General features: G+C 42.3%; 1 protein-coding gene across 1 annotated transcript in view; it reads left to right on the forward strand.

Annotated features, from left to right (window-relative positions):
* The window catches only part of tenm1 (teneurin transmembrane protein 1), a 298,417-nt gene that overhangs the window by 158,458 nt on the left and 112,236 nt on the right, over nucleotides 1-27,723 (forward strand). Inside the window, exons 9-17 of the mRNA XM_036127074.1 lie at nucleotides 1,206-1,307; nucleotides 3,228-3,422; nucleotides 7,497-7,697; nucleotides 10,542-10,727; nucleotides 10,865-10,894; nucleotides 12,276-12,422; nucleotides 19,754-19,979; nucleotides 24,959-25,078; nucleotides 25,159-25,420. Coding sequence (XP_035982967.1) covers nucleotides 1,206-1,307; nucleotides 3,228-3,422; nucleotides 7,497-7,697; nucleotides 10,542-10,727; nucleotides 10,865-10,894; nucleotides 12,276-12,422; nucleotides 19,754-19,979; nucleotides 24,959-25,078; nucleotides 25,159-25,420 — 1,469 coding nt within the window. The remainder of the gene's footprint in view (nucleotides 1-1,205; nucleotides 1,308-3,227; nucleotides 3,423-7,496; nucleotides 7,698-10,541; nucleotides 10,728-10,864; nucleotides 10,895-12,275; nucleotides 12,423-19,753; nucleotides 19,980-24,958; nucleotides 25,079-25,158; nucleotides 25,421-27,723) is intronic.

The raw sequence follows: 27,723 nt of genomic DNA on the forward strand, positions 1-27,723 counted from the left end.
CTTTGGTTTCTGCAGTGACGCGGCGCTCCGGAGGATAACGCCGCGCTGCCGGCTACTGGCAGGGCCTGTCTCATTAGCATGTGTCACACGTGCCTCAAGGCGGGTGTCACATAATAACTTTGGCTGCATGTGTTGGTAAATGTATGGGCGCGTGTGCGCGGGCCTGTGCCGCTGAAGGATTTGTCATCCCTGCACTCTCGAACACGGCCGATGCCAGCAGGACTGCAGCGGTTTGGAGTCAGGAGTCAAAACCCGGGTTCCCGGTAGCCGAGCAGGACGGCATGGGGTCAAATGGGAAACGACATCCCTGACACCCGTTTTAATTACTCCATCTAGGGTAGATGGAGCTTGCCAAACCCATGACAGCTAGCGGCACAGTTCAAATCCCCAACTCTGCGAGCCTTCTGGGTGCTTCTTCACCAAAATCCTGCATCTCAAGCAGAGCTGACAGAGCTCAGCGGGCTTATATAACACTCCAAAAGCATAAAAGTGCTCCCCCCCCGCCCCCCCCCTCTTTATCCATCTTTGCAACGCTGCCGGTTCCCAGAGAATGCAATCTGACATGATGGACGTATCAATGGGGAGAACACAGGAACAGTGGAAGAAAGGCGGCTAATTCAAGTTCGATTGAGGAATGTGATGAAACGCACATAGCCCACAGAAAGATATGATGAAACTCACGGGCGCAGATGAGACGAAAGACTAGTGGAAACAAGCAGCACATTGATCTTCAGCGTGCCCAGGGAGCGGCTGCTGTTGCTCCTGATGCTGCTGCAGCGACAACAGCATCGCCCTCCCTCCACTCACTCGTGCGCTGGAAACGTTAGCTTTTTTTTTCCTTCTGTCTCGTTTTAAACTGCGCGCCTGTAAACAGTTTGTTGATTAGGCCTTGATGATTGTAAATTTGCGTGCAGCGCTTTTTCCAACCTGTAATGCGGTTTAATGTGCTTAGTCGTACTGAGTGTAAGTGAGTGCTCGGCCGCTCCCCGGAGAGCGATAGCAGCTGGATCAGACTAATCTAATACAACCCCGGTGTCTGGGGAGCCATCCATTGCTTATCAGATCTTTCATTCAATAACCATGAGAGCCATGCCAGCGTATGCAGTCGAATGTGCAATATTTTTTGTAGTTTTTGCTTTATTTCGCTGATCGATCTCTGTTTGGCATGCCTGTGTGTGTGTGTGTGTGTGTGTGTGGTCATGCAGATTCCATGGATGGCTGCGCCACGGACTGCAATGGAAACGGAGAGTGTGTGGCTGGACACTGCCACTGCTTCGCGGGGTTCTTGGGTCCCGACTGTGCCAAAGGTAAGAAGTATCGGCTGGCCGAGGAGCCGAGCCGTGCGCAAAAGCAAGTCCGGTTCATTTGAGGATGGCCTCGGTTGTTTGAAAAACACTTTGTGGCAAATATTACTCGCTAAGGGAAGAAGCAACTACGCCCCGGGGGACTGTTTCTTTCCGAGGATGCACAGGCATTATACATTATTATGCCATTATTCATTTGATTTAGTTGTCCTCTTTTGGCCTTTCTGACCAGCAACACACTTAAATAAAGGCCTGTTTGGTTTGTTTTGCTAAATAAATAGGCGACACAACACACGGTCAGGTTATGGGTCTGGATTTTCAACTCAAGGGAATTGCGTTTAAAGTAAATAAAGTGACTCAGACTTGCTCTTAGAGATGAAGTCGCATGCTAACAGCATCTGAAAGGCAGACTCTCCCCCTGACCAGATGCATTATGGCGTAAAATCTGCCCAACGTTTCCCCCTCCCAACAGCAGAAGGAAATAACCAGGCAGTTCTTTCGGCTCGGTACAAACCGACGACACTTGGACCATCCTCTGTGTTTTCCACTGTAACGCGACGGCATTGCTTTCTCCATCTGCATCATGTTTTAGTACCGCAGTCGCCATCTGTTTTCTGTCACTTAGATCCTGCTGTTTCTCACGCAGAGAGAATCTAATTTAAAAGGCTTCAAATGACTCCGTGGGTGCTCGCTTTTGGTGGGGGGGGGGGACGGCAAGATGTACTGCACTTGTAGTAACCGTCAATTCATCGTCTGGCCTTGACCACTGGCCAACCTCTGCTTCTGCTCGCTCTGCCACTATTCGTTATTTGTGCTTCGGCCTTTATTTGAATGAGCCGTGTAGAATAGTCATGCGCCAGGGGAACACCGTGGTTTTGAGGTGTTCGGGGTGCCGTAACACTTCTTTCTCCCTTCTCTGTCTTCTTGTCTCTTTCTTCCTGGCCCTCGTTGTTTAGGCTTACCACTCCCCCCCCCCCCCCCCCCACCCTCTCTGGGACATTCTGTCTCATGCTAAATTATCGTAGTTGTCTCTGTTTCACGGCACAGAAACAGGTGATATGATTATCACTTCCCATGATTTATTTACGCTCATAATTTATTCATTCCCAGCTCTTGTCTTTTTGCTCATTTGTTTGCGCTACAGTATACCGTTCCCCGCAACCAAGCCTAGAAAAACCCACGTTTTAGCCGCGGTTGTAAAATGCAAAAGCCGGGGATTTATTGCCCAGCGGGGGGCCAAGATTTAACAAAGGATCAAACAAACATATAAAACACGCTCCCGTGGATGAATGCGCAGGCCGTTAATTGCAAACGATCCCGGGAAATAATAAATAAAAATAAACAGCCGGTGGCTCGGATCCCCTCCGTAATGCATCTGAAGTCCTGAGCTGCGGCTGTCGGTGTCCTCCAGCGCCCGCGGACTCTATTCCAGCTGGCCGTCATTACATTAGCCACACAGCTCTCCATCTCCGCATGGAGAAAGCTCTCCTTTCCGCTCCTCGTTCTATAAACGCCTAATGCTCTCCCCCCCCTAATCTTCCGTTTTTCACGATTGTTTTCACGGCCTGTTCAGAACGAGCGAGGGGACGTCGGGAGGATTTTCCGCGATTCCTGCGTTGCCGTGGTAGCCAGGCTCAGGTGGTGCTTGAGTAAATTGAAACAGCGTGAGGGATAAAGCTCGAGTGTGTGTGCATGTGTATAGGTGCGCCTGTGGAAGAGAGGGGGGGGGGGGGGTGGAGAGAGACAGGCCGCTCAAGGACCTGCTGAATCCATGCTCTGGCTGAGATAAGACGGCGTAGCCCCACAAACGGCGGGTTAACGCGGTCTACCCAGCTAATATGCTGCGGCACACTCCGCCCGGGGGTTTGTATGGGTTGCGCTACTGCCGGAGAAGATGAGTAATTCGGGTTTGTCCTGTTGCAGACTCGTGCCCAGTGCTGTGCAGCGGGAACGGCGTGTACGAAAAGGGAAAGTGTGCGTGTCTGCCGGGGTGGAAGGGGGCGGAGTGCAACGTGGAGGAAGGTCAGTGCATCGACCCCACCTGCTCCAACCACGGCAAATGCATCCAGGGGATCTGCATATGTGGCCCGGCCTACAAGGGCGTCAACTGTGAACAAGGTAAGAGGTTTTAAACACTCCAAGCTAATGAGGTCATTTCCAATCCACTGCCGCTGACCCATTCACATTCGCCTAATTTAATGTTCGTGGACTTTTACATCGATCCGTTGCAGTGAACTGGTACTCAGTCAGGTACCAGCTGGTAGTAACTCCAACAACTGGACTGAGGTTTTAATGAATTCAGGCCAAATTTGCCTCCAAATCGCTGAATACTCTTGTCACGCAGTTCAAAATTGCGGTTTGATATTTCACACTCAGCCTACCGGAACCCAAATGGAGCGTTCACAACTGCACGCAGAGTGAATCTGCTCTAACAGAGTCAAAGGTTGGTGTGAAATTCTTCAGGCACGCAGAGGAAATTTCAACTCCAATCTGACACGAAAGTGAGTGAAATATGCTCAGGAAGGTTGACTCCAGCCATGGAGTCAATTTCACACAGATTCTTGAGTGGGGCCAAATGTTAACTGAAAGGAGTTAAATTTAGCCCTCAGCAGGTTAAAATGAAACATCTATTTTTATGTGTACAGTATAGCCAGAAAGCAATCTAATAAAAAGATTAATGTCTTGTTTTCATTTTTTTCTGTAGTCAAAGCAATTTTCATGATTATACTATATTTACCTTTTGATTTAATTTCAACATTCAGGTCCATTCGTCCTTGCAAAAGTTCTCCAGCTCTACCAGACTGTGAGAGAAAATTTTAAACGCAGCCATCTTCCGGTAACCCCACAGATTTTCTGTCAGGTTGAATTTGGCTCTCGGGTCATTTACAAAACTTAAATTGTGTTCTGGTGAAGCCCTTAGATTGAGCAAATTTTTACTCTTCCACTGTAAAATTAGATTCCTCTTTATCTTTAGTGTTTTAGCAGGTAGCTTAGGGTTCTGGGTTAACACTGACGAGCCTTCAAAAATGTTCCTAATTTCATCCAGCAAAAAAAAAAAAAAAAAAAAACACAGTTCTGGGTTCTGGGAAAATAATTACCCCAAATGATGACGCAACCACCTGGATGTTTCACTCTGGGCACGGAGTTGCTGTGAAGATGGAGTGCCGTTTTGCTTTGTGTCAAACATTTGTTTTGGGACTTAAACGGTTAGCCTGATCGGACCGTAACACATTCTCCTAAATGGTTTTGGGAAAGTTTAGCCAGGCCCGGATGTTTCCTTTGGAAGAAAAGACTCCGGTCTTAAAACCCTCCTCGTGAGTCCAGGCAGATGGAGATTACAGGAGATTATTGTCGACTGAAGAACATTCAGCGCTGGCCACAGATTCTTGCAGCTCCTTCAGGGATGCTCTTGCTGGCCTCCTTGATCAGTTTCTCTCTTGTCTTTATTTGTTTTCCTGTTTTCGTCTGTTATTTACTTCGTATATTGATGTCTTCACCGAACTGCGGCCCATATCGTGTACAACGTTGTGGATTTTATTTCCTCCTGTTTTTGTACCTATATGCAATGAACTGATTCGGATCCTTTGTCGTCATTCTGCTATCACATCCATGTAGGACTGCTGGACTTGATGAATTTATTATACTTGATTGGAGGCGTGAGCTCAGGATGCTGAAAGTTAATCAAAAGCAACTCTTCTTTTCAGGCTGTGAAGACACACGCACAGCGGACTTATCTGCTTAAGTCCACTCTAAGCAAAGAGGGCCTACATTTATACAACCAAACACAATACAGTGTGGCAATTTAACTGAACTCGACGACACTGTTTCAGACTGACATAATAACGAAAGCTTCAAAACTTCTTCCAATTAGTTATCTTTTTTTTGCGCCACGGTACTTTTAACGTCAATCAAACATGGTTTATTAAATAACTCGTAGCCAGCTTCGTTTTAACTGCAAAGCGTGCTCAAAACGTTTCATCACAAACAGAGCTCTCTCTGTTTTCCGTCAGGGCTTCTTGTTGCTCCACATCAAAAAAACAGCAAACTCTTAGAATTAATTATTACATTATATTATTTATCAGCAAATGACTCACAAGCTGTTGCCTTGACAGCGTAACAGCTCGATGTAACACAGAAGCTGGGAGATGTGAGGAGGGAAGCCTACTTTGCCAACTGGGCGAAAAATGTTGAAACCACTTTTAGAAGCAGCGAATCAATTATAAATCTTTGAAAGTCAGAATCTCAGTTGTTCTGAGTATTTCCCCCCCTCCCCCTGTACCACACGATGAGTGTATGTTATTTTGATCCACGCAGACATAGAGATCCTGAGGGAGACGCATTTTAAAGCCTCAGAAATTACTGGTTGAGTAATTGTTCATTGACAATTTCAACTATGATTAGCTGTTCCTGTTGGACCCAAAAGGTCAGAGCGTTCGTATTCTCAGTGCCGACGATTTAGTTTCAGCAAATGAAATGAAGCATCGGTGCCTTCCGCTGTCAGCCAGGACAAAGCCTGTCACGCAAAACCGTTCACACGCCTTGAATTATTCACATTTGGTTAGACTGCAACCACCAAGTGCTCTGACTTTTATGGGCTTTTATGTGGGCCGAGCAAATCAAAGTAGTAGTGCACAGCTCTAACACTTTTGCTGTTAAAATATCTTAAAAACATGAAAGTGACGCTTTATGTGACGCTTTGCCTACATGCAACAGCCTTTATTCCGATACCCCTGAATAAAGTGCAGTGCAGCAGATTGCTTTCTGAAACCCTCTTTGTAAATGGTGCCATTTAATTATCATGAAGACCAAGGAACACAGCAGACAGGTCGGGGGGGTTGTGAAGATGGTAAAGTCAAGCTACGTGCCAAGCTTTGAAGATGTTACACAGCACTGTTCAATCTGTTTTCTAAAAACTAAAGCCTAGGCCCAAGCTAACACACGAGGAGCGGTAGAGGTCCACAGAACAGGTGGGAGAACTTGTTGAAGAGGATAACTATTAGCTGTGCACTCGACAAATTTGGCCTTACCGGAAGACTGGCAGGAGGAAATCCATTGTTAAAAGGAAAGCCTTAAGAAGTCTCAGCTAATGTTTGCCACAAGCAAACACAAAGGTGGAGCTGTAATGAAATGGCTCAGCTATTGCAAGTATTGCCCAGTAAAGCTGCAGACCAAAATCTAATTGAGAATCTGTGGCAAGGCTTGAAGATCACTGATTATAGAGGGTCCGTATTAAATATGACTGAGCTACTTTGCATAGAGCAGGTAAAAAAAAAAAAAAGGCTTCTAGGTATACAAAGCTGACAGACATTCCTAAAGAGTTGCAGCAGTAATGGCGGTGTAAGGTGGTTCTGCAGACTATTCACACTACTTGGCCAAATAAAGATACTGTTTTTTTTTTCTTGTTTTTTTGTTTTGTTTTTGTGAATATGCATAAACCCATCTATAATATTCTCTGCTTCTGTGTTACATCAAGCTGTCACGTTAAATCCCAATAAAATACACAGAGGTCCGTGTTTTTTAAAGCAACAGCCTATGAAGCTATAAGGGGCTAAGAACAGTTAGCAAGGCACTCTGCTGTATAAATGAGAGTAAAGACAATCACTCATCTCTCATAACGCCGTTCAGTAAATGATCCAAAACAAACAAAATGCAGATCTGACGGCCCGGTTGTCTGGACCACCCGTTTTTTTATTTTTTTATTTTTTTTTGTTTTGCTGCTGCCTTAAAAAGCTGCGTCCTGAACACTGACTCAGGTGTGTGACCTTCAGCGACTGAGCTGGGTAGAGTTAAGCCGAACTCTGCTGAGCTTTGGCTCTGCGCTCAGGGCTGTAATTACACACACTAACACAGTGTAGCACAGACCACCCTGACACCCACACACACCCACACACACACACACACACACACACACACACACACACACACACACACACACACACAAAGCAAGCCATTTGAGCCCTTATCATAGCCTCAGCTCTAAGTGTCCTATGAAGTGTAATGTTGTGGAACAGATACAGGGATTGTAGCTGGGGTGGTTAACTCCTGGATGAGATGCAAAGAACACTGCTTTCATACTCTGTGAACTGATGATTATAATGAGACAGCCCGCACCACCACCACCGCCTCCACCCACCCTGTCACTCCCTCCCTTCACCTCTGACTCTTTTTCTCCCCCCCTCCTTCCGTCTGCAGTGGACTGTGTGGACCCCCAGTGCAGCGGGCACGGCGTGTGCGTGCGCGGGGAGTGTGTGTGCTCGGCGGGGTGGGCCGGAGTGAGCTGCGACGACCCGCTGCCAGCCTGTCAGGAGCAGTGTTCGGGACACGGCACCTATCTCCCAGAGTCAGACACCTGCGCCTGCCAGCCCAACTGGACGGGGCCGGACTGCTACACCGGTGAGGCGAGGGGATTAGCCCGCGCACGCACGCTTGCTTGCAGAGCCCGAGCGGCCGCGGATAACGTTTGCTGTGGCCGCGGTGGGCATAAGTGGAATTTATGGACCCGTGCTACTTTGCGAAATGTTTGCATTTGCGCACGACCGTAGGCGCGTGCGGCACTCGCCTCTTCATGCCATGTATAAATGAGATTTCCCCCCACGTGACTCTTTGCCTGCAACGTTCCAAAGCACCCTTTGTACACCAGGACTCATTTCACTTTGCAATGACACTAACACACACACCGCGGGCTCGTGCACGCATACTTACTGCATGTACACACCAGCAGTTGGACACACGTTCCTCTTCAGCTAAATGAGGGGAAAAAAAACATAGAGCACACTGCTGCAGACTCTGTCAGATACTGCAGCACTGAGGAATACTTGGGTCGGCGTTAAAAAGCCCGGTGTTCTATACTGCCTTCCTATTTGTCTATGTACACCGCCCTGCCAAAGTCATTTTACCAACACACACGTAAACTTGTTTCAGTGGGATTTTATGCGATGGGTTGTAAAGTGGAAAGGGTAAGGGAAACTTTCACAATTCTCAATTCCAGACCTTTTGAATCGAGAAAGCTTCTTGGATGGGAAGCGAAACGTCTTCAGCTTCAGAATAGAAGTCCAGTTATTTAATTTTTTTAAACGTTTTTTTTTAGAATAACACCAATAGTTTTGAGCTAAAGAAATATTGAACAAAAATGTGTGACAGGCATGTACATATTCGTGTGTGCGCATTGGTTTTCAGCCCCCTCTGAATAGATACAATCCAGTGCAAAACCCACGGCCTTCAGAAGTCACCTAATTAGGAAATAAAGGCCATCTGTGTGCAACTGACTCTCAGGGAAAATGCGGCTGCTCTGCGACGGCCCCCAGAGGTTTGTTAGAGAACATTAGTGAAAAGGCGGCATCAGGAACACCAATGAACAAAGCAGACAGGTCAGGGAGAAAGTTGTGGGGACGTCTGAAGCGGGGTCGAATTTTATAGCAAATGAATGCAACAAGTTATAGCAGAGCTGCAAACCTGCCAAAACACTTCTTCCCCCCTTAAACTGACATCCGGAGCTAGAGTACTTTATTAGAGAAGGTCCATTGTAACTCTGGAGGAGCTACACTCATCCACAGCTCAGGTGGGAGAATATGTTGCAAGGACCACTTTTAACTAGCCTTTATGGAAGGCATCAATCAGAACTACAAGAGAGCAAACCATTGCCCTGTTTCAGAATGGCCCAGTCAAAGCCCAGCTCCGAATCCCATTTAAAAATCTTTGGCAAGACTCGAACATCCATGTTCACGCTTGCTCTCCCCTCCAGCCTGACCTCTCTTTGCACCGGTAGTTTTGGTCCGTCACAGAAAATGACCAATAAAATCCATTCAAGATTGCGGTTGTAACGTGACAAAACTGCCCAAATCTCCACGTGGTAGGAATGGTTCTCCAAAGGCCTACAGAGGCGTACATAGCCGTGAAAGCTTTCCTGCGACCATCGCCACCTTTCTGCGCTCTCAGAAACCCCTGCTCGGCTAAACGCAACGGCAAGCACATGATGATTACAGAGGAAAGGCGGCGAGGTAAGCCATTGTGGCAAAGCCGCTCAAGCACATGCATCGGTGTGTTTAAAATGTACAATGCGGCTCGGTGGAAAAACGTGCTGTGCAAAATGTCCTTGTCCTTGCAGTGCCAGCTAAAAGAGAGGAAAATAGGCATTATGAGCCTGGCTTTTCTCCCTTTCCACCACGCTTAACATCTCAGTGCTTGGCGAGGAGCCGTTATACCAGGCATACCAAAGCTTCGCAGGCAACCCGTAGTAGTGGCCGCTCTCAGGTGCTTGCATTCCTTATGACGGTGAAATAGCCCATGATAATGATAGACCATGGCTGAATATTGGAGATATGAGCCTCCGCCCTTCTACCTGCCAGCCTTTTAATCAAAAGGCCCCGGCCATTCTATGCTCTGGTCTTGTCGAGGCGTAGCTAAGTTAATGTAATTCTAATAGAGAGCTGAAAGACTCCACCAAACGTGAATCCACTTTTTTTTTTTTTTTTTGCGCCCTCTCCATGCTATGTATATTTAAATTGAAATAACGTTTTTACTGCAGCTGGATAAGTAGGCTTTGTGTGCCTCCAGCACTTTGCTCTCCTTACTGATGGATGAGGCTTTTCCTCTGCAGAGAGAGTGAGAGTTGCAGAGAGAGAGAGAGACGGCGGTGTTGGGGTGTGTGTAGGGGTGGGGGGCTGAATTTAAAGGGATGTTGCAAAAGAAAGGGAAGTCGGAACAGAAAGAGCCGACGGAGACAAAGATGGAGAAACGTGGCAAAAAGAAGGGGTATTAACGCACCCCAGCTAAATCTGATCAAAATGTCAGAAAGGAATAATAGAGCTGAATCGGAGTCCCACTGGCTTAAATATGCGGTGCAAATACGAATCGTTTGGCTTTTATTATGAGTCTATTCACTCCTTAAGGGAGCTGAGCTATTAGAGGTGAGAAGATTGTGTGTTGTGAGAAAGTAGATTTTTAAAACTCCCCGACGCCAGGTCTCCTTCTCTGCTTGCTCCCTCACACCCACCCTCCCACCGCCCCCCCCACCACCCCGCTCCCTAGCCTAAATCCAAAACCCCACCTTCAGTCCTAAATTAGTAAACTTTTGTCTTCCCTGTGTCCCCCGTGTCTGTTTTAACTACTTCTTCCTTACGGTGTTTGTTTCCTCCATCTGTTCCTCTCCCGCCTCACTCTTCTCCTCCTCTCGCATTAACATGCCTTTTTTTTTGTCGTTGTTGTTGTTGTTCCTTTCTCCGCCCACCTGTTCCACAGAGCTGTGCCCGGTGCCATGTGGCAGCCACGGCGTTTGCTCAGAGGGCCAGTGCCAGTGCGAGGAGGGTTGGATCGGGGCCGCGTGCGACCAGAGAGCGTGCCACCCTCGCTGCGAGGAGCACGGCCAGTGCCACGACGGGACCTGCATCTGCCAGCCCGGCTGGGAGGGGGAGCACTGTAACATCGGTGAGCGCCGCCTTACCGCGCGCACGGGGCGGGCCTTCGTTTGTGTCATCTGACGTGGTGATTTGTGACGTTTAACGTGAATCTTCCTTGAAGGACTTGTGGAGCTAATTCTTTATTTTTCTCCTGCCTCCCCCCAGTTACTCATGATCTGGATGTTGTTGTAAAAGGTAATTTTGTTTTATTTTGTTTTGAACGCAAAGATGCATCTAAGTGAATTAGAACGTAATATATATTTTTGTAAATTAATTCAATTAATTCAGTGCTGACGCAGCGGTAATTTTTTTTTTTTGCACCTAATTTGAAACATTTAGGTGATTATTGAGAGAGTTTTAGAAAATAAAAATAAAAATACATGATACTAAAAGAAAAGGACCTTAATGTAGAAATGTTGTGTTATGAGCATTAAGATTATGAGAACCACTGCTGACTTGACAGTTATACAGCACATATTACACACAGTACACAGCCACAAAAGGTCTGGTTTAAAGAAGCTGGCTGATCACCAGCTACTACATCCAAGCATATTAATGGAAAGTTGAGAGAAAGGAAAACAGTCCGGTAGAATAAGGTGCAGAAGCAACAGGAATAACAGAAGCTTTGCAATTATTGTGAAGCAAAGCTGATTGACATGTTTGGGGGGATTCACAAGATGTGGGCTGTGGCTGGAGTTAGTGGAGTTCTGTGAAAGGGTTTGTCTACATTTCTTCTGTTTTCACTTGTCATCCTACTTGTAGTATTTCTTTTTTTTTTTGCCTTGGCCACAGAAATTGTCATGAGCTGTTTATTTTACAACTGGTTTTCACATCACTTGTGGAAGAATCTTGGTCCGCTTGTCGTTACAGAAAATTTCTATTACTAGCAAAACAGTTTGGTTTAAATTGGAGGGTTTTCGAATATGAGTCGTCTGTTTAAAGATAAGGTGGATTTTTTGTGTAGGATTGTTGTCCTTCTGCATAACCAAGGTGAAGAATTGGTTATCTATGTAGGCTGGTAACTCCTGAGAAGGTTCACCGCCGTTCCATGTTTTCTCCATCGTCTATCATGAGTCCCAAAGCCTTAGATTATACTCCCTGACTCTGCACACTGATCCTTTCTAAGATGTATTTACAGCAGGGCAGGATTTTCTGATCTTTTACTCTACTTTATGTTGTCAAAAAGGTTATTTTTAAGAAATTTCTTAGTTCTATACCTTGGGCAATAATCAGGTCTGAATGTGACAAAAGAAATGGACCAGGATCAGTTTGATTTGGAATGATTGTTTTCCATAAATGAAGTAAATACTTTTCCAAAAACTGCATTTTATCTAAACCTTTCTTATGTATTGCTAATAATAATAATAATAATAATAATAATAATAATAATAATAATAATAATAATAATAATAATAATAATAATAAATTACCTTCACAAAGACATAATTCACAGTAAGGCATGTAAAACTACAAGTGCCAAAAACTCTGTGTGTGTGTGTGTGTGTGTGTGTGTGTGTGTGTGTGTGTGTGTGTGTCTGTGTGTGTGTGTGTGTGTGTGTGGGACCTGTCTTTTTAGACGGCTGCCCGGGGTTATGCAGTGGACACGGACGCTGTACCCTGGAGCAGAGTGGCTGGCGCTGCATCTGCCAAGCTGGATGGAGTGGGCCTGGATGCAGCGTTGTCATGGAAACTGACTGCAGTGATGGAGCTGACAATGACGGAGGTGACATTTTACACCATCTATCATATTATATCTATTTTTTTTCTGCTCTTACCTCTTCCTTCCCCGTCTCATTGCCAGATTGTCCATTCCGTTGCAATAATTCTCATCCTCGCTCCTGCTGAAAAGTTCCCGTATTTGTTCCTCCCTTTCATATCTCTGTGTTATCCCAGTCCCGCTGTGAGTCCTGCTGCCCATTATTACCGCGTGTTGAATATGTATTTGTGCGTGCGTGTCTGCCTTTGCTCTAAACCGCAGCTAAATGTCTGATGTGCATGCTACCTGCCAGGGTAAAAATGCACTTTTTTCAAGTCTAAATACAGAAATCCACGCAGAGAAGATTCGCCTTTGTAAAATAGCGTCTGGTGAGAAACCACCGAACTAAAGAAGGCGTGAGCGTCTCAGTCATGTACTGTAGTTGTTTATTCAATCCTCAAAAAAGAAGTGAGAAAAAAAACAAAAAAAGAGTGAAGATCACATCTCAGATGTAGATCCGCTCATTACAGTCGTCTCTTTGCCATTTCGGTCCCATCGGCAGCTCGTCTCCAACACACAACCAGTCTCCGTACGGCGCAATATCACATCGCTTTCAACTTTGCCCCGTTCACTTTGAAACTCCATCAAATATCCATTATACACAGACGGTTGTTAAGGTGGTGCTATAATCCATCACTGCAAACAAGGTAGGGTTGCCTTTGTTTGTATGGAAAGCTCGCTCTTGTTTTTTTTTTTTTGTTTTGTTTTTTTTTTTCTTGCTTTTTGTTCCAGATTTGTGCAGAGAGGTGTTTGAATCTGCAGCAGCAGGAAGCCTCAAACACAGTTTTCTGTTGGCATGGGCTTCTGATAGCTACAAAGTAGCTGCTTTTTTCTGCACATTGTTTACCAAAGCTGCGTGACTGACGCAGCCAACACTTCAAAGTGTCAGCGTTGATGGCTGCTCGAAACATGAGTCACGGGTCCTTATTCCGGATTACAACCATGGAGCCCTTGACTGTAAAATAAGGGGGTCGGGGGAAAAAGGAAACAATCTAGTGTTATGCTGGCTCTCTTTTTGGATTAATGGATTTTTGTTGTCTCTTTTTTCTGACTAATGTGTTTCATTAGTTGCATTTCAGGAATTAAGATCTTTCCCATGAATAAATTAGCATCTATTGTGCTTCATTAAGTGCTCATTTAAATACTGTTAATCAGTTTTTAAAGGGACAATTCTCCACAAAATCTCAAAGTGCGTCTTGTATTATAGACACAAATGTATTTGTAGACGTGTCTACTATTGATCTTGCTTAAAAAAAAAGTCAGCCTTCAGTTTGAGTGCATTTATTCAGCTGGTAAAGAAAACCTCGTGTTAAAATTAATAATTTTTGAACCAAATTATTGGTATCACAGTCACTGCTCCTCCTAAAGTTCTTAAATAATCATTTCAAAACAAGTGTTTCAACTATTTCATGCTTATACATTAGCTTTTCAAGTTGATAGACTGGGGGTCAGTAATTCATGACTTTTTTATGCCTGGGCTATAACTCTGTAATGACACGGTGGACTCTTTATTTTAGCTTCTGATCATTAGGCTGGAAGAAAACACATATTTATTTGGCTTCTGTGGAAAGTGAGAAGAACATTAAAAGGTGTAAGAAGATATTTCAGAATCTCACAATTACGTAGCTGTCTGACTTTCTGTCCTGCCTCCACAGATGTAAAAATGTGGAGAATGCTAACTGGAAGTGAAAAATGTGCTTTTATCAGATGAAGCTAAGTTCGGGGATCTTACCAGGCAAACTTTCCAGCGGATGTTTGCCGTTAAACAAGGTATGGATATGTAAAATCTTATCATGCCGTGTAGGATCAGTGACGCGTTGGTCCCGTTTCTCATCCCTTGGAAGCTTGTAAGCCTGCATATCGGCATAACCTCTTTGAAACACCAGAACAATTCCAATAAGAATTTGGCGGTTTCAACAAGAAAACTGGGTCCTCGCTTGGTCTTTATGCTGGACAGTGATAAAAAACACAGTTCAACACAGAACCAATTCCACTGACAAAAAGAGGAATAAAATGGAACCTATGACCATTTCATTCCCCTCACCTAAATCCTGCAGAAAACCTGCGGGATGGACCAAATGGAAGAGCGCCTCAGAGATCACCTGGACTCTAAAGACACGGTGCAAAAATAAATTCATTGATCAATCTCTCTGTTTGCTTTATATAATGTGTTGTAAGTAACTTCCTTGATATATTATTTATGGAAAATGTTCCCACTAAATAATTGTACTCAAACTAAGAGTTGAAATTTTAATAAATCATGAATGTGAGATCTTGCTACTGCAACAAATTAAAAAAAATATATATTTTTTTTTTTGTGGGAGGAGGGGCTTTTTACAGATCTTTACCAGGGGTGTCAATACGTTTCTTCCTGTGTGTAAATACCACCCAGCTGAAACGGATCCAAAAGACAGTTTTAAAAAGACAGTTTATTAAAATCAGAACAGCATTTAGACGCCTTGTTGCTAACTTGCAGTTGCGATAGTGGAGAAAATGGTTGCACTGAAAAATGTAGCCTGGTGATATTTGAACACAAACAAGAAGTAAATCCAAACAATGACGACATCATGGTTTCAAACCACTGCTCCAGGTTCAAATTCATGTCAAGTCGCAAATCTGCTTTCCGTTTTCTGTCATAATTTGTTTTCTTTTATCTTTTAACGTATATTTTTAACCATATTTTTCACATTATGACCATAACGCTCAGGATGATGTTGGTACCAATAATTTGGTTTTAATATGTTGAAGCTTGCGCCGCTTTTTACCAGAATGCTGAAGAGAAAATGTAAACAACACTGAAGGAAATCAGGCACTGGCTTTTAAATGTGGCTCGATCCTGGTGGAGACGATAAGAAGGGATACTTCCGGCTGTGTTGCTTTGAATACTAAAACTCTTCTCCCTCCCTTTCTACACAAGGCTAATCCAAAACAGTAGGACTTCCCAGCTGTGTATTTTACTGGGCTTTATGTGATAGATCAACATAAAGTAGTGCATGAAGGGGGACATATTTTGCTTCCTTTTAAAGAAGTTGGGATATGTCTATGGCTAATACAAAACATGTTCATTACATTCTTTGCACAAAATTCCTCTCAGATAATGAGATTTCTCTTTCTGACATAGTAAGTGGGAGGTTTTTAAAACAGCTCATTTTCAAGACATCAACAAAACATTTACTATTGGCAAAAAAACGTCTGGATGGTTTATGTTTTTTTTTTTTAGCACTGGGATTGTTTCTAGAAGCAGTGGAAAAAAAATGCAAAAAGTTAATTTTGCATAATAGGTCGGGAGGCAAGTTATCGATTAATGAGTTAATCTAAAGTTGATTGATCTTATCGACTAATTGATAAGCGGCCATTTTCTCAAAAACCTTAATTTTCTCTACCCATAACAAGAAGAGCTGGTTTATTTTTATTTTTTATTTTTTTACAATATACTGAATTTAAAAAAAAGGCACAACATTATATTTTAAAAGTTTATTGTATGATCTGTATTATATACTGGCTGAATAAACAAAAAATGTTTTTCTCACACATTATTAAACTTGGACATATTCATAAAATACAACAAAAGAGGGTTCTATTAGAACTATTAGTGAATAGAAACAAATAAGTTGAAGAGCATACAATATATAAAAAACTATTAATCCTCATGAAATACATTATCAATCATGCTCTTGGCATTATGTCTTTTTCTATCTATATGTTAAAAAAAAAATCCGTAATGCCCTTTTCTGTCATCACCTCCTTGCCTCCTGAGTCTGAGCACATCAGTGAGTTTTGGTTGAGAAGTTGACTGTTCCGCCAGGCAGCCCGGCTGAAAGGGTGCTATTTAGATGACAACTTAAGGAACTTGTTGAGTGTTTATATTTAAAAACAGAAACGCTTAAAGAGCCTTTTGCATCCTCATTACAAAATGCAAAAGTAAAGCCACAGCAGAATCCGTTTGGACCTCTACATGTTGCGTCCGCAGTGACTTCTTTTTTTTTTTCCGTACTACTGGGGTGTCCCTAATAGTCCCTAATAGATCCCCTTTAATTGTCAAGGTTAAACAAAATGATACCTGGTTTTCAACACTTAAGAAATCAAAATCTGAACCATTGTGGTCAGACACAGAGAAGGTAGTCGGCATCTATAAAACAAAAGGGGCGGCGCTGGAAACAGGGCAATACTGTAAGAAAGCCTGTTAGAGGGAAGAGTGACAGCAGCGAAAAGCTGATGTTTGGGTTCCGTGCGCATGGAAGAAAAAAACAAAGCACTTTAAATTCATATCAGCGGGCGCAGAAGCGGATTTTGATATAAAACTCAATGTTATAAGAAATACCGGGAATGCATAATAACGTATTTGCACTCATATTTGAAAATGTTCAACGCATTCATGGCCATATGCAGATGCAGTTTGTCCAGATGTAATTTCAGAATACAGCGTCTCCGCTGTTGTGAATTTCAAATTTTCTTATTCACATATTTTATTGTGACGGCAGGCTGACAGATCCGGGCATAGAAGATGTCATTTGCATCTGCAAGAATACAAGCCACTTGAGCTTGCATTGCAGATTTACGCAACGTTTTCCAAACAGAGCTGTAAACTCAAAATGCACAGAACTGGAGTTTTGCCCGTATTTTATATAACACTGCAGCTATAAACGCTTTATTGGCAAATATTAAGGATGAGCCACTATCATCCTGGTTATTAGATGGCATAAAATTGCTTTGTAAACCTCCTCAAGTCTGTCTTAGATGTATAAAGCAGTTTAGTTTAGTTCTGATTATGCTACAAAAAAAAAAAATAACTACCTGACCAAAACTTAAAAGAATTACTCAGACGACTCTTTCTCTGCCTCCGACTCTGTGCGCAGCCTTTCAAACGCTATACTTCCTAACACTCAATTCAGCCCGCTCCCTTAATTGGCAGATATACTGTAGGCTCTCATAGCCCCCTCTCACAGCTGTCTTTTTTTTTTTTGTTCTTTCATGATAGACAGAGATGGAAAGATGTTATTTCTGGTAATCAGACGATGAAGAGGAACATTGAGGAGAGACATTTATTTATGTCACCTGAATGGCAAAAGAAGAAAATATGCACCGCACTTCTTTCTGGGGGGGAAAAAAAACAAAACCTGTTGATTCTACGCCTGCTGGCATTGGCCCAATCTATACGTTCTGCGATTTTTTTTTTCTTTTTACTCCGGTTGTGCATCAAAACCTCGTCTGGTTAGCGAACTCCCATCTCATATATTCTTTTTAATGACAACGATATTTAAAGTTCAATTAATACTTGCTTTTAAGTTCAAACAGCATCTCTTATGGAAATTACCCATTGTAGTGCGCTACCTTTTGTAGCACGGGGTTATAATAGAATATTGTTGCCCTTTAGCTCGCGGCTCTGCGGTCAGATGCATTTAAATGTCAGCGCTGTTTCCTGCCTTTTTTAGAACTGCGCTGGAAATAGGAAACATGAATGCCAGCCTGGCTCCCATTACCTGTCGCCTTGGTTTGTGTTTGCGGCCCCATTGTTTACGCTGGACTTTTATGGACCACGTTTAAGTGACGCCGGGGATTTGGAGCATATTTATAGCATTATATGGCGTAATTGCCAGCTGATGACCTGCAATGAATTTCGTTGCACTAATGAAGACGCACAGGCAGTTTATCATTATAGATTTCAAAGACTCCAGTAGGGTTGCTATGTGTTTGTTATATGCTGTAGATAATGTCCAAAAAAATATTCAGTCAATCCCGTATCTTTATTTTGGCCGTCTAAAAAGCCTGTAATCTTTGGATATCTGCTACTTTGTAGTACAGGTGCTTTGGCGTGTTCAAGGGGAATGCTTGTTTTTGTTTGGCTCTCTGACCTGTGAATCATTCAGGCATGAAAAGGCTAACAGTGTCCAAAAATGTACCCAGACAGGAAAGATTTCTCAGTTTCTTAAGTATTTGCTGGATTGCCACCTATTTTTATAGATATATTTCTCCTTATTTCCAGGTACTGTTTAACTGCTGGGAATGGTCCTTTTGGTTGGAAGTTTCTTCTAATTTTAATTCAGTTCAATGCAGTTCTATTATCTCCTGAAGGAAAACTGGAAATGCTAAAAACTCAATTTCCCTAAGTTTGATGGTTAAAGCCGTGGAGCGGAAGGATCGTGTAGTGGTCTGTACCACAGCGGGTCTTATGAAGCCTCTTGGTGAAGACACTGAGTTACTGCATTAGGCAGAAGATTCCCAGGGTTGTCTGTTTAATTTTTTATTCCTTCTGATGAACTGTTCTTTGCTTGATGAACTCTACAGGGCTCCAATACAGTCCTGAGAATTAAACTCTGTCGAATTTGAATATAGCTAGACTAAATTGTCCACAAGTATTTATTTTACATTTTTTGAGCACCCCTTACACAACATCCAGTGATGGTAAGGAGAAAAAAACTGGACATGCCATGAGTCTGTTCATTGAAAAACTGCCACAGTCCAAAGAAAAGGTTTAAAAAAGGCCCAAAACCTGTAGAAAATATTGCTCAAGACCGCTTTAAAAGATAACATAGTATCTCCCTCTAAAAGCCAGAGATAAAGGGCCAGATTTCAATGCCTTAAAACAAAATCCCTTTTGACTGCAGTAGCATAATCTCAGTAAAAATATAAACATCTAGCCTGTTTGGGGTTATTTTCGGAGTTTGGGTAAAACAACTGTCAACACCACTAACAATCCTACAAAATACATCTAACTGTAGATGTTTTTTTTTTTCTGTATACATAAAATTTTAAGTAGATTTGTGTTGAGGAATCTTTATTCAGTAATGCATGACTTGCCATTTCACCTTGGTGCTAAATATGAGACTGAGGCTCGTTTCTTTTGGTCATTCTTTCCTTTTGGAAAGACAAGAGAATAACTCGGAGCAATAATAAAACGGCTTCAAACAAATAAAACTGTGACAAACAGGGCTTTTTATGACAAAAAGGCCCATTTTCATCCGAATCAGAAAAGCAACAGAGCGTGCCATTCAAGTCTGATAAGTGTTGATCTAAAAAAAGGAAACTGGAACTGTGAAACACGAGGCTAGATTAAGCTAATAAAAATAGAGTGGAGTTTTTTTTTTTTTGTTGGTATATTTTAAGTTTTTTTTCGTACATCTTTAGCGGGTGCCGGTAATTATGGAGGGCGCTGTATTTAATTACCAAAAAATCCAGTCACTTCACTCTGCTAAAGCCATAAGAATCCTTAATTAGCTGTGCCTGATAAAGAAATGTTTCCCATCTCGCCTCCGTGAAAACGAAACGTCTTACACGTTTAACAATCTTCTGCTTTCCAGACGGACTGATGGACTGCGTGGACCCGGACTGCTGCGAGCAGCTGAGCTGCGGCTCCGACCCCCTGTGCCACGGCTCGGCCGACCCACTCGCCCTGCTGCAGCAGAATCAGCCGCCCCCCGCCGCACCCGCAAGCACGCACACACACAGCTTCTACCGCCGCATACGCTTCCTCCTCGGCAAGGCGGCCACACACGCTCTCCCGGGAGATGTGCCCTTTGATACCAGGTATGCACTTGTTTACTCTTTGCATGTGCGGCTCGGTGCGTGCCAGAGCATTCTTTCGTGTGTTTTTGCGTCGCACGTCTCTGTCCTTGGATTGTCCTAGGAGGCATTAGGCTGACAAGAGTGAATTGTAGATAATGGAGCATTTGTGTTAATAAATTACAACGTCCATTTTCCCCGTTATTTGTTTAATGAATGTGTGCGTGTGTGTGCGTTTGCATGTGAATGAGGCTTTTCCTGTGTTGGTATGCCTTTGCATACATTTAGTGATGTGTGTGTGTGTGACTTGGGAGACTAACCGTCTCCTGGCAAAGCATTGCTCTGTCCCCGGGTGTCAGTGCCAGACTACAACGACAGGAGTTTGTGTTTGCTGCGTATTAATGCTTTATGTGTCATTTAGCCGCACCAGTTACCAAAGGTGTCACCATGAATTTTTCAGTGCCCTCTCGCTGCCGTCTAAAGGCGGAAATGCGTCCGTCTTTGCATTCTGATGAACCAGAAAGTTTTGGATGAAAAACGAGAGGTGATGCGTCTCTGAGAAATGGGCAAAGTGCATTGCTTCCCTCGGGGTTCTCCTGTAGAATAAGCAAATAAATTAATTATGTGGCTGTTTTTCTTGTGGTTTTTTTTTTTTTTTTTTCCGCTTTCCAGTAGAGAAATCAATGGCAGCTTTAGGGACAGGAGTAACAAACGGGGCAGTGCAGTCACCCGCAGAAACTTCAGCATTCTTCATCGAGCCTCTGTTTCTGCTGTAATAGATATCCCTTCATTAAATGGCTTTGTGTGAGTGTGTGCAGAGGCCCTGGGTCAATTTGCACTCTTGCCACCTCATACCCTGATTTCATACCCATGTGCTGCTATTTCACCCCTTCCTCCTCATGCTTCGTAGCCATGTACTCAAACTATTGTGTTTTAAGTTTATTATAGTCAGAAAAATGCTCAAAACTTGTATGCAATTTAATTTAATTGTACATTATTATCTGAGAACTTTTTTTTTAATCACACCTCATCTTCATTAATTGTGGAGGAGTTAACTTTTCTAAATTTACCTCTAGTTGATTTGTTTTTTATTTATAAATTAACATATTTAACACACAACGTTTCACCGGGGACACTATGCATAAATTATTGAAAGTTACTTTAAAGCAGCAACGTGTAAGTTTTGACCCAGGTATTAGCTTAATTTGACATATATGAAATTATTTTTCAGCTCAAAATATAACACTTGCCGTGTATGGATGCTCTGTGCAGGGTGTACTTCTCAAAACCTCGCCAATGAAAGTTAAGAGGGCCAGATCCGTTGCTCAATGGGTCATGTGGCCTAGAGCGCCACTCTAGGTCACATGACCCTTTCTAGATTACGGCAGTCTGAGCTTAGATTTCTTAACAACAAAACAAAAGAGGTATGACACTTACCTGATCAGACATATTTTTGGTTCCCTGAAGATTCAATCTAGAGGTGGTGAATGTGGCCTTGTCTTTACAAGTAACTCCATGACTTCTCAATCTGATGTTGCAAAGAGATCTGCTATCAGATACCAAAACAAGGAGGAAGACTTTTCAAGTTTGCAACAGTGCAGTGCTGACAGTGGCCTTCAGGGGCGCTAAACCTGAAAGTTACAGGTGTAGTGCCCCTAGTGGCTTTAAATCCCCAGTCATCCAAGCAAATTTGAAACATCGCGCAGTAGACAGCACCATTTCCTAGTATCAATAAATGAGTTGGGTTCAAAACTGTTAGAAATAACAAAGGAGCAAAATGATCAGTAGTAGTAGAAATCATATGCATGCCATTCAGGAGGAGAAATTAAGTCTGGTTCTGCCACTTTAAACCAGTCCAAACAAGTATTTAATAATAATAATAATAATAATAATAATAATAATAATAATAATAATACTTGATCTGATTTTCATCTGTTCCTTGGTCTGTAAAAGTAACTGTGCTGTAAAAGAAAAACAAACAATACAAAAGATACAGTTCATCTGTACTCACGCATACTTGGCCCTCTTTGGCATTGCGATTTGCTCCCTTCCTACATCATGCCATATTCGTAAATCAATATATTTATCTTGGTAGTTAAATGTTTAATACAACAATAATAAAACAACATAAATATTATGTTTTATTCCAGTTATTGTATATTATCTTAAGGAAATTTTATTCCACCTCATATTGCCACTGATTATGATTCTGAACCTCGTTTTGCCCATTTGAAATTTCCCCCACTGATCTAACTAAATATATTTGAGTGACTATACTGCATAAAATATTATTTTGTTTATATTGAAAACACATTTTAATATATAGATGGATTAGTCTCACCTCAACATTTCCTTACAAAAGCCTGAGCAGATTGTAAAAAAAATTGTTTTAAATCATCTGTTGAATAACACTGCAAAAAGATAACTTAAAATAATCAACATTTTCTTGAAATTATTTTTTTTCTCCTTATATTGAGCAAGTAAATACAATTATCTGCCAACGGAATGAGTATTTTGACCCCTAAAATAGGATAATTAGATACACTGCACTTGAAATAAGATGAGTGAGATGAGTTTCTATTTTAAGTGCAAATATGTTATTCCATTGGCAGATCATTTAAAGTTGCCCGCTTAAATCAGGGACAAATATACCAATTTCAAGAAAATTGTACTCATTTTTAGTTCCCCTTTATTGCAGTGCTGGCACAAAAACATAAAAATTGTAACAATACAGAGCAGTGAAGGGGTGAAACGACCAGCTCCCACAGTCAAAGGTAAAAAAAAAAAAAACTTGGCTGGTTGCTCTCATCTAAAAAGCAGCAGTCTTGTAACCTGCCATTGCCTGTTCTTTTCCCTTTCCCGTTATAAACAGAACCTTTTAACTTTAGGTGCACCCCATAGGTCCTCTTGAGAAAGTTTGATGGTCTCTGTCAGCTGGCGTTACTTCAGGAATGCCACGTTGCTGTTGTGTGGTTTTAATAGAAGGTCAGCTAACTTTCTGTCTGGCATTCTGGAGGACATCCAGAGTAGCCAGAAGGATGCCATAAAGGTGCTTTTCTTGATGAATACTTAGGTTTGCGCCATAGTAAATAGTGGAGATCAGACACCAAGAGATGAATAGAGCTTTTATCATTAACAGCTTGTTTAAACAAATGGGAATAAGAAAACAGTGGAATAACCATGAAAGAATACATATTGTTAAAAACAAAGGTTCAGGAGGGTATTAGAGTAGACCAAGGGTCTCAAACACCATTATTTGAGGGTTGGTGTCCTGGGAAAAGTTTTTGTTTAAGGACTCTTAAGGACTGTTTGAGCCTTGATTCGTATCTAAGCCTGATATTTTTTTTTACTGACTTGAGGCAGGCATCCATTCACAAAACATAAAATGCTAGACTAATTAACTGGACAAACTGGCATTTGTGTTGTTGTTTTTTTTTTTATTATTTTTTTTTTTTTTAGAATGCAGGGTTACTCAATTTAGGAGAGCAATCCAGCAAAAACCCAGATGTGATTTCCAGCAGTTAGATGAAACCCCTAAAATGTCGTACCTCGCCCGTAGCAGCAGCAGCAGCAGTGTCTTCTTTTGTGTAGGCCACTGACATATTTCTTGCCTAACTAGACATAAACTTGTTGTTTGCTTAACTTGCAATGACAACATATTGATTGATGAAGTGTTTGTGAGCCTGAGCGCTTACAAATCAGGCTCTGTTTGCTCTTTTTAGCTTTTCGCCATAAAAGCTCCCTCCCACTTTCTTCACTGAGTGAATGGTTTCGATAAACACCTCTTCCACTATTCCTTTATGTGTTGCCATTCTGTGGCTCATTGTCCGGCAAGATGGGCTACGGGGACGTTTCGTGATTCCTTAATGTCATCCCTAGTATAAAACCCAGAAATAAGTGATAACAAGGCGCTGAGAGAGAAGGTTATCACTTGAATAGACAGCAAAATGTCCAGGGGGCAGAGCGAGGTCGGAGATGACCTGTCGGAGCAATCTGAATTTGGACGCCATCAACCCCTTTCAGGGTAAAAGATGCTGAAATCATTTACTTAAATCCCTATTTTAGACATTTTCATCTCTTGGTATAAATGTTTATATCAGCCACATTCTCGGGGTGGGGATCCGCCCCTCTAGCCGGTGGGTCTAAAGAAGCCATCGGAGATATAGCCCAGCTGATTTGCAAATTACACTCTATTATCAATAATAATAATAATAATAATAACTGAAATTTATTGATCTCACAATGGAGAAATTCACTTCTGCATCTTAACCCATCCCTTTGGGGAGCAGTGCGCTGCCATTGTGCGGCGCCTGGGGAGCAATCGGGGGTTAACTCCAACCACTAGGCCAACACCTCCCCCTGGTGCATTGGGGGCGCACCCTCTGAAATCAGTTTTCGGTTTTTCTTCCACTGCTAATGGCTTTAGTCTGAATGCAGCTCAGATCCACTGCTGCCCCTGATAGGTCAATTGGGACAAACAGAAGTAGGTCCTGCTGTTTTAAATTGCCACTGTAATTGCGGGTTGATCAAAGTTGCCCACCACTTCATAAACGGACCCGCATTTCAATGGCAATGAGGGCTACCTTCTGGCCCTGATATAATTCTGTCTTCATTTGCTGCTCAAGAAGACACAACAAATAAATCTACAGTAGGTCAAAGTCTATTTCGAACAGCTACTTGTTCTGTGGGACATAGTGTCCCTTCAACGTGAGATTAAAGTTTGCTTTTTGAGGTGTTGCTGTGGATGAAGTTCTATTTATTGCCTGTATCCTGGCAATCTCTGGCAGACGTCTCTGTGCGAAAGAAGAGGATTTTACTGAGCAGAATAAAGGCAGCTGTTTTTTTTTCTTCCAACACAAGGTCATTTGGCTAGTGCATGACAATGTGCGACTTTCTTCAAACAATGATTATGTTCTCCGTCATTGTGAACCTGTCATGTCTCCCTGTTTATCTCTGTTTTTTTCCCCCCTCTCTTTTATCTCGCCGCCTTTTTGTTTTGACAGTCGCGTGGCTGTGATTCGAGGCAGCGTTGTGCTGCAGGACGGCTCGCCTCTAGTTGGAGTCAACATCACCTTCCCACAGCATCCTGAGTACGGCTACACGATCAGCAGGAAGGACGGAAGGTAGAAAGACACAGAGATTTGAACTTAGCGTTCCCCCATTAATGTCAGACTGACCACATCTCACTCTGCCCTCATCGCAGCTTTGACTTGGTGACCTTCGGCGCCACGTCCGTGACCCTTATGTTCCAGCGGCCACCCTTCCTCCCGCAAACGCGCACCATATGGACGCCAAACAACAACTTCCTGGTTTTAGACCAGGTGACCATGGCCAGAGAAGAGGCCGAGACTCCCAAATGTGACATCAGGAGTGTTCTGAGTCCCTACCCACTAGTTCTGCCTTACCCCCTCCCTAGATACACAGGAACATGCACAGAAAAGGGCCCCGCTGTACCAGAGCTACAGGTATAATATGTTGGCTTATATATGTTGCATGTGAAATAATTAATAATATGTAATATGTTAAATCATTTTCTGAAACCAGTTTTTAGAGATTATGTACCTGGAATCATGAACATACATGTAGTCTACAAAGGAATAATGAATAAAACAAATGTCCTAGAAATACGTTTTATTGTTAATGAGAATATGCGCTTTAAGCCCTCATTATGTGCTAATGTTTGTCTGGTTAGATTTTTAAATGCAGCCATCTCGCGCATAAATAAGGAAAGATAAGATAAGCTTTCTGGGTCCTACTTTGGGGATATTCCCTTGTTAAAGCAGTTCACACAAAAGCCAAAGTGGAAACTGCAATAGATAGAAATTTAAATCAAAGTAAGACTACAGATTAAAAAAAAATGCAGACTATGGACATAAGAAAACCTTTAAATAGAAGGAGTCATGGCGCTGCGTATGCGAGTTTTTGCACAGTGCCTTTTCACAGGAAGAAAAAAAGCCAGAGTACAACTAAATTGTCGAGCTGTACAGTCTCACAGCGTTGGGAATAAAAGATCTGAGGTCGGGTTATTTTCTGTGCTGAGAATGTATCAGTCTGCAGCTGTAGGAGCTGCTCACGTCTTCCACTGTCTGATGCGGCGGGTGAGAGGTATAGTTCATAATGGAGTCAGTTTAGCTGAACATCTTCAGCTCACAAATCTTCTATTGGTTTTGAGCTTTTAATGATTTTTTTGTTTCATCAAGTAAGTGATGCATCTTTGAAACAGTCTTTGGTAATTATTCATCCCAAATACTGGAAGAACAGAGTGAGCTCATAAGTCTACAAAAGAGATATTATTTGGGCTGAACTGATTATGTATAGCACATAACTGATTATGTGAACAGCTTGAGTGATTTTCAACATTTATTGGGATATTTTGGTGATTCTCAAAGGGTCCAGCTTTTAGGCATAGTCCACAATGTTTTAGCAGGGTTGAGATTCAGTCACTTCCAGAAGTTCAACATTAGCCCTTTTTAACCATTCCAAAACCAGTTCGGATGTCTGTTTCAAATTATTTGAATGTTAGTACACCAACTATGTACAGGTTTTTACCAAAACTATGACCCTGAAGCCAAATATCAATGGTTGTGATGTTCAAGAACAACCTTGGAGCCACCTCTAGTCAACCTTATAATAAACTGGAAGATGTTGAAACAACTGTGTAAATGTCTACAGTGAGGCAAGGATTGGCCAATAAAGATCCTGCTCCAGAATCTGCACCCTTAAGCACAGCCAATAGGCTTTTATTGTCAGACGATTAAAAGTGAGCAGAATTGGCAAAAAGTACGTCTGAAGGACTCAAATTCTGGGTCTTTCAAAGCCAAAAGCAATGTGCCAACGGTAGGTGGTCCTGTCTAGGTGGCAATGGTAGTGGTAGAATACGGATTTAATGATGGTCATCTCCAAATTCTTGAACATCACCTCATTTCAACAGCTAGCCAATAATGAAGAACAACATCAGGGTTGAGAAATTTCTTTAACTAACAGCTGTATTGATAATTATTGGAATAAGCTCAAAAGCCAAGTCCGTATGAGAAAACCAGAAATTTAATCGAGGTGTACAAATTGAGATAAGAAGCGCGGTCAAATGTTCAGAACAAAATGTTCTATGGCCTTGCTGATTGGCGACAAAAACTCTGTGGCATTTCTGAAACTTCTAAAGTGATATTAATTAAAAAAAATCATTTAGGGTCATTGAGTCTGCAAGTATTTTCGGAATCTGTGCGGGTAAGAACAAACGCGGATAAATTTAAACTTGTGCACGCAATCCATTTCATTTTCAGACAATTGCATTTGTATGCTTAATTATCAGTCCACCCATAAAATGTTCTTTCTTTGTCAGATCTGGATAGATTTCTGGATCTCACTTTGTACTCGCTCACTTTCATTGGGATAAACAATTTTCAAACGTTGCTCTTAAGAATTTCAATCACTTGCGTCACTTGCTTGATGAAAATATTCTCTAAAGTCAATTGGATTCATCTTCCGAGTGAACATTAATTTGCACTTCACTGTGCTTCATTTAACATTTTCCTGGGAGGTTTCAAAAAAATAAAAAATAACAAAAAGAATGTCACCCCTCGTGATGATGGAGGGGAAAATAAGACGATCAAACATCCTGGTGAAACCTGCGCACAATGTGACAATATATGTAGATCAGTAAGAATACCTCCTAGATGCAATTTGCCACAGCTCAGCAACAAACAAGCCTAGTCCCAAAGGATTTTGCAAATTTAGCTCATTTCCTATTTGCATGATGCAAATAGGAAAT

This window comes from Fundulus heteroclitus, chromosome 23 (assembly GCF_011125445.2).
Source record: "Fundulus heteroclitus isolate FHET01 chromosome 23, MU-UCD_Fhet_4.1, whole genome shotgun sequence".
Classification (NCBI taxonomy): domain Eukaryota; kingdom Metazoa; phylum Chordata; class Actinopteri; order Cyprinodontiformes; family Fundulidae; genus Fundulus; species Fundulus heteroclitus.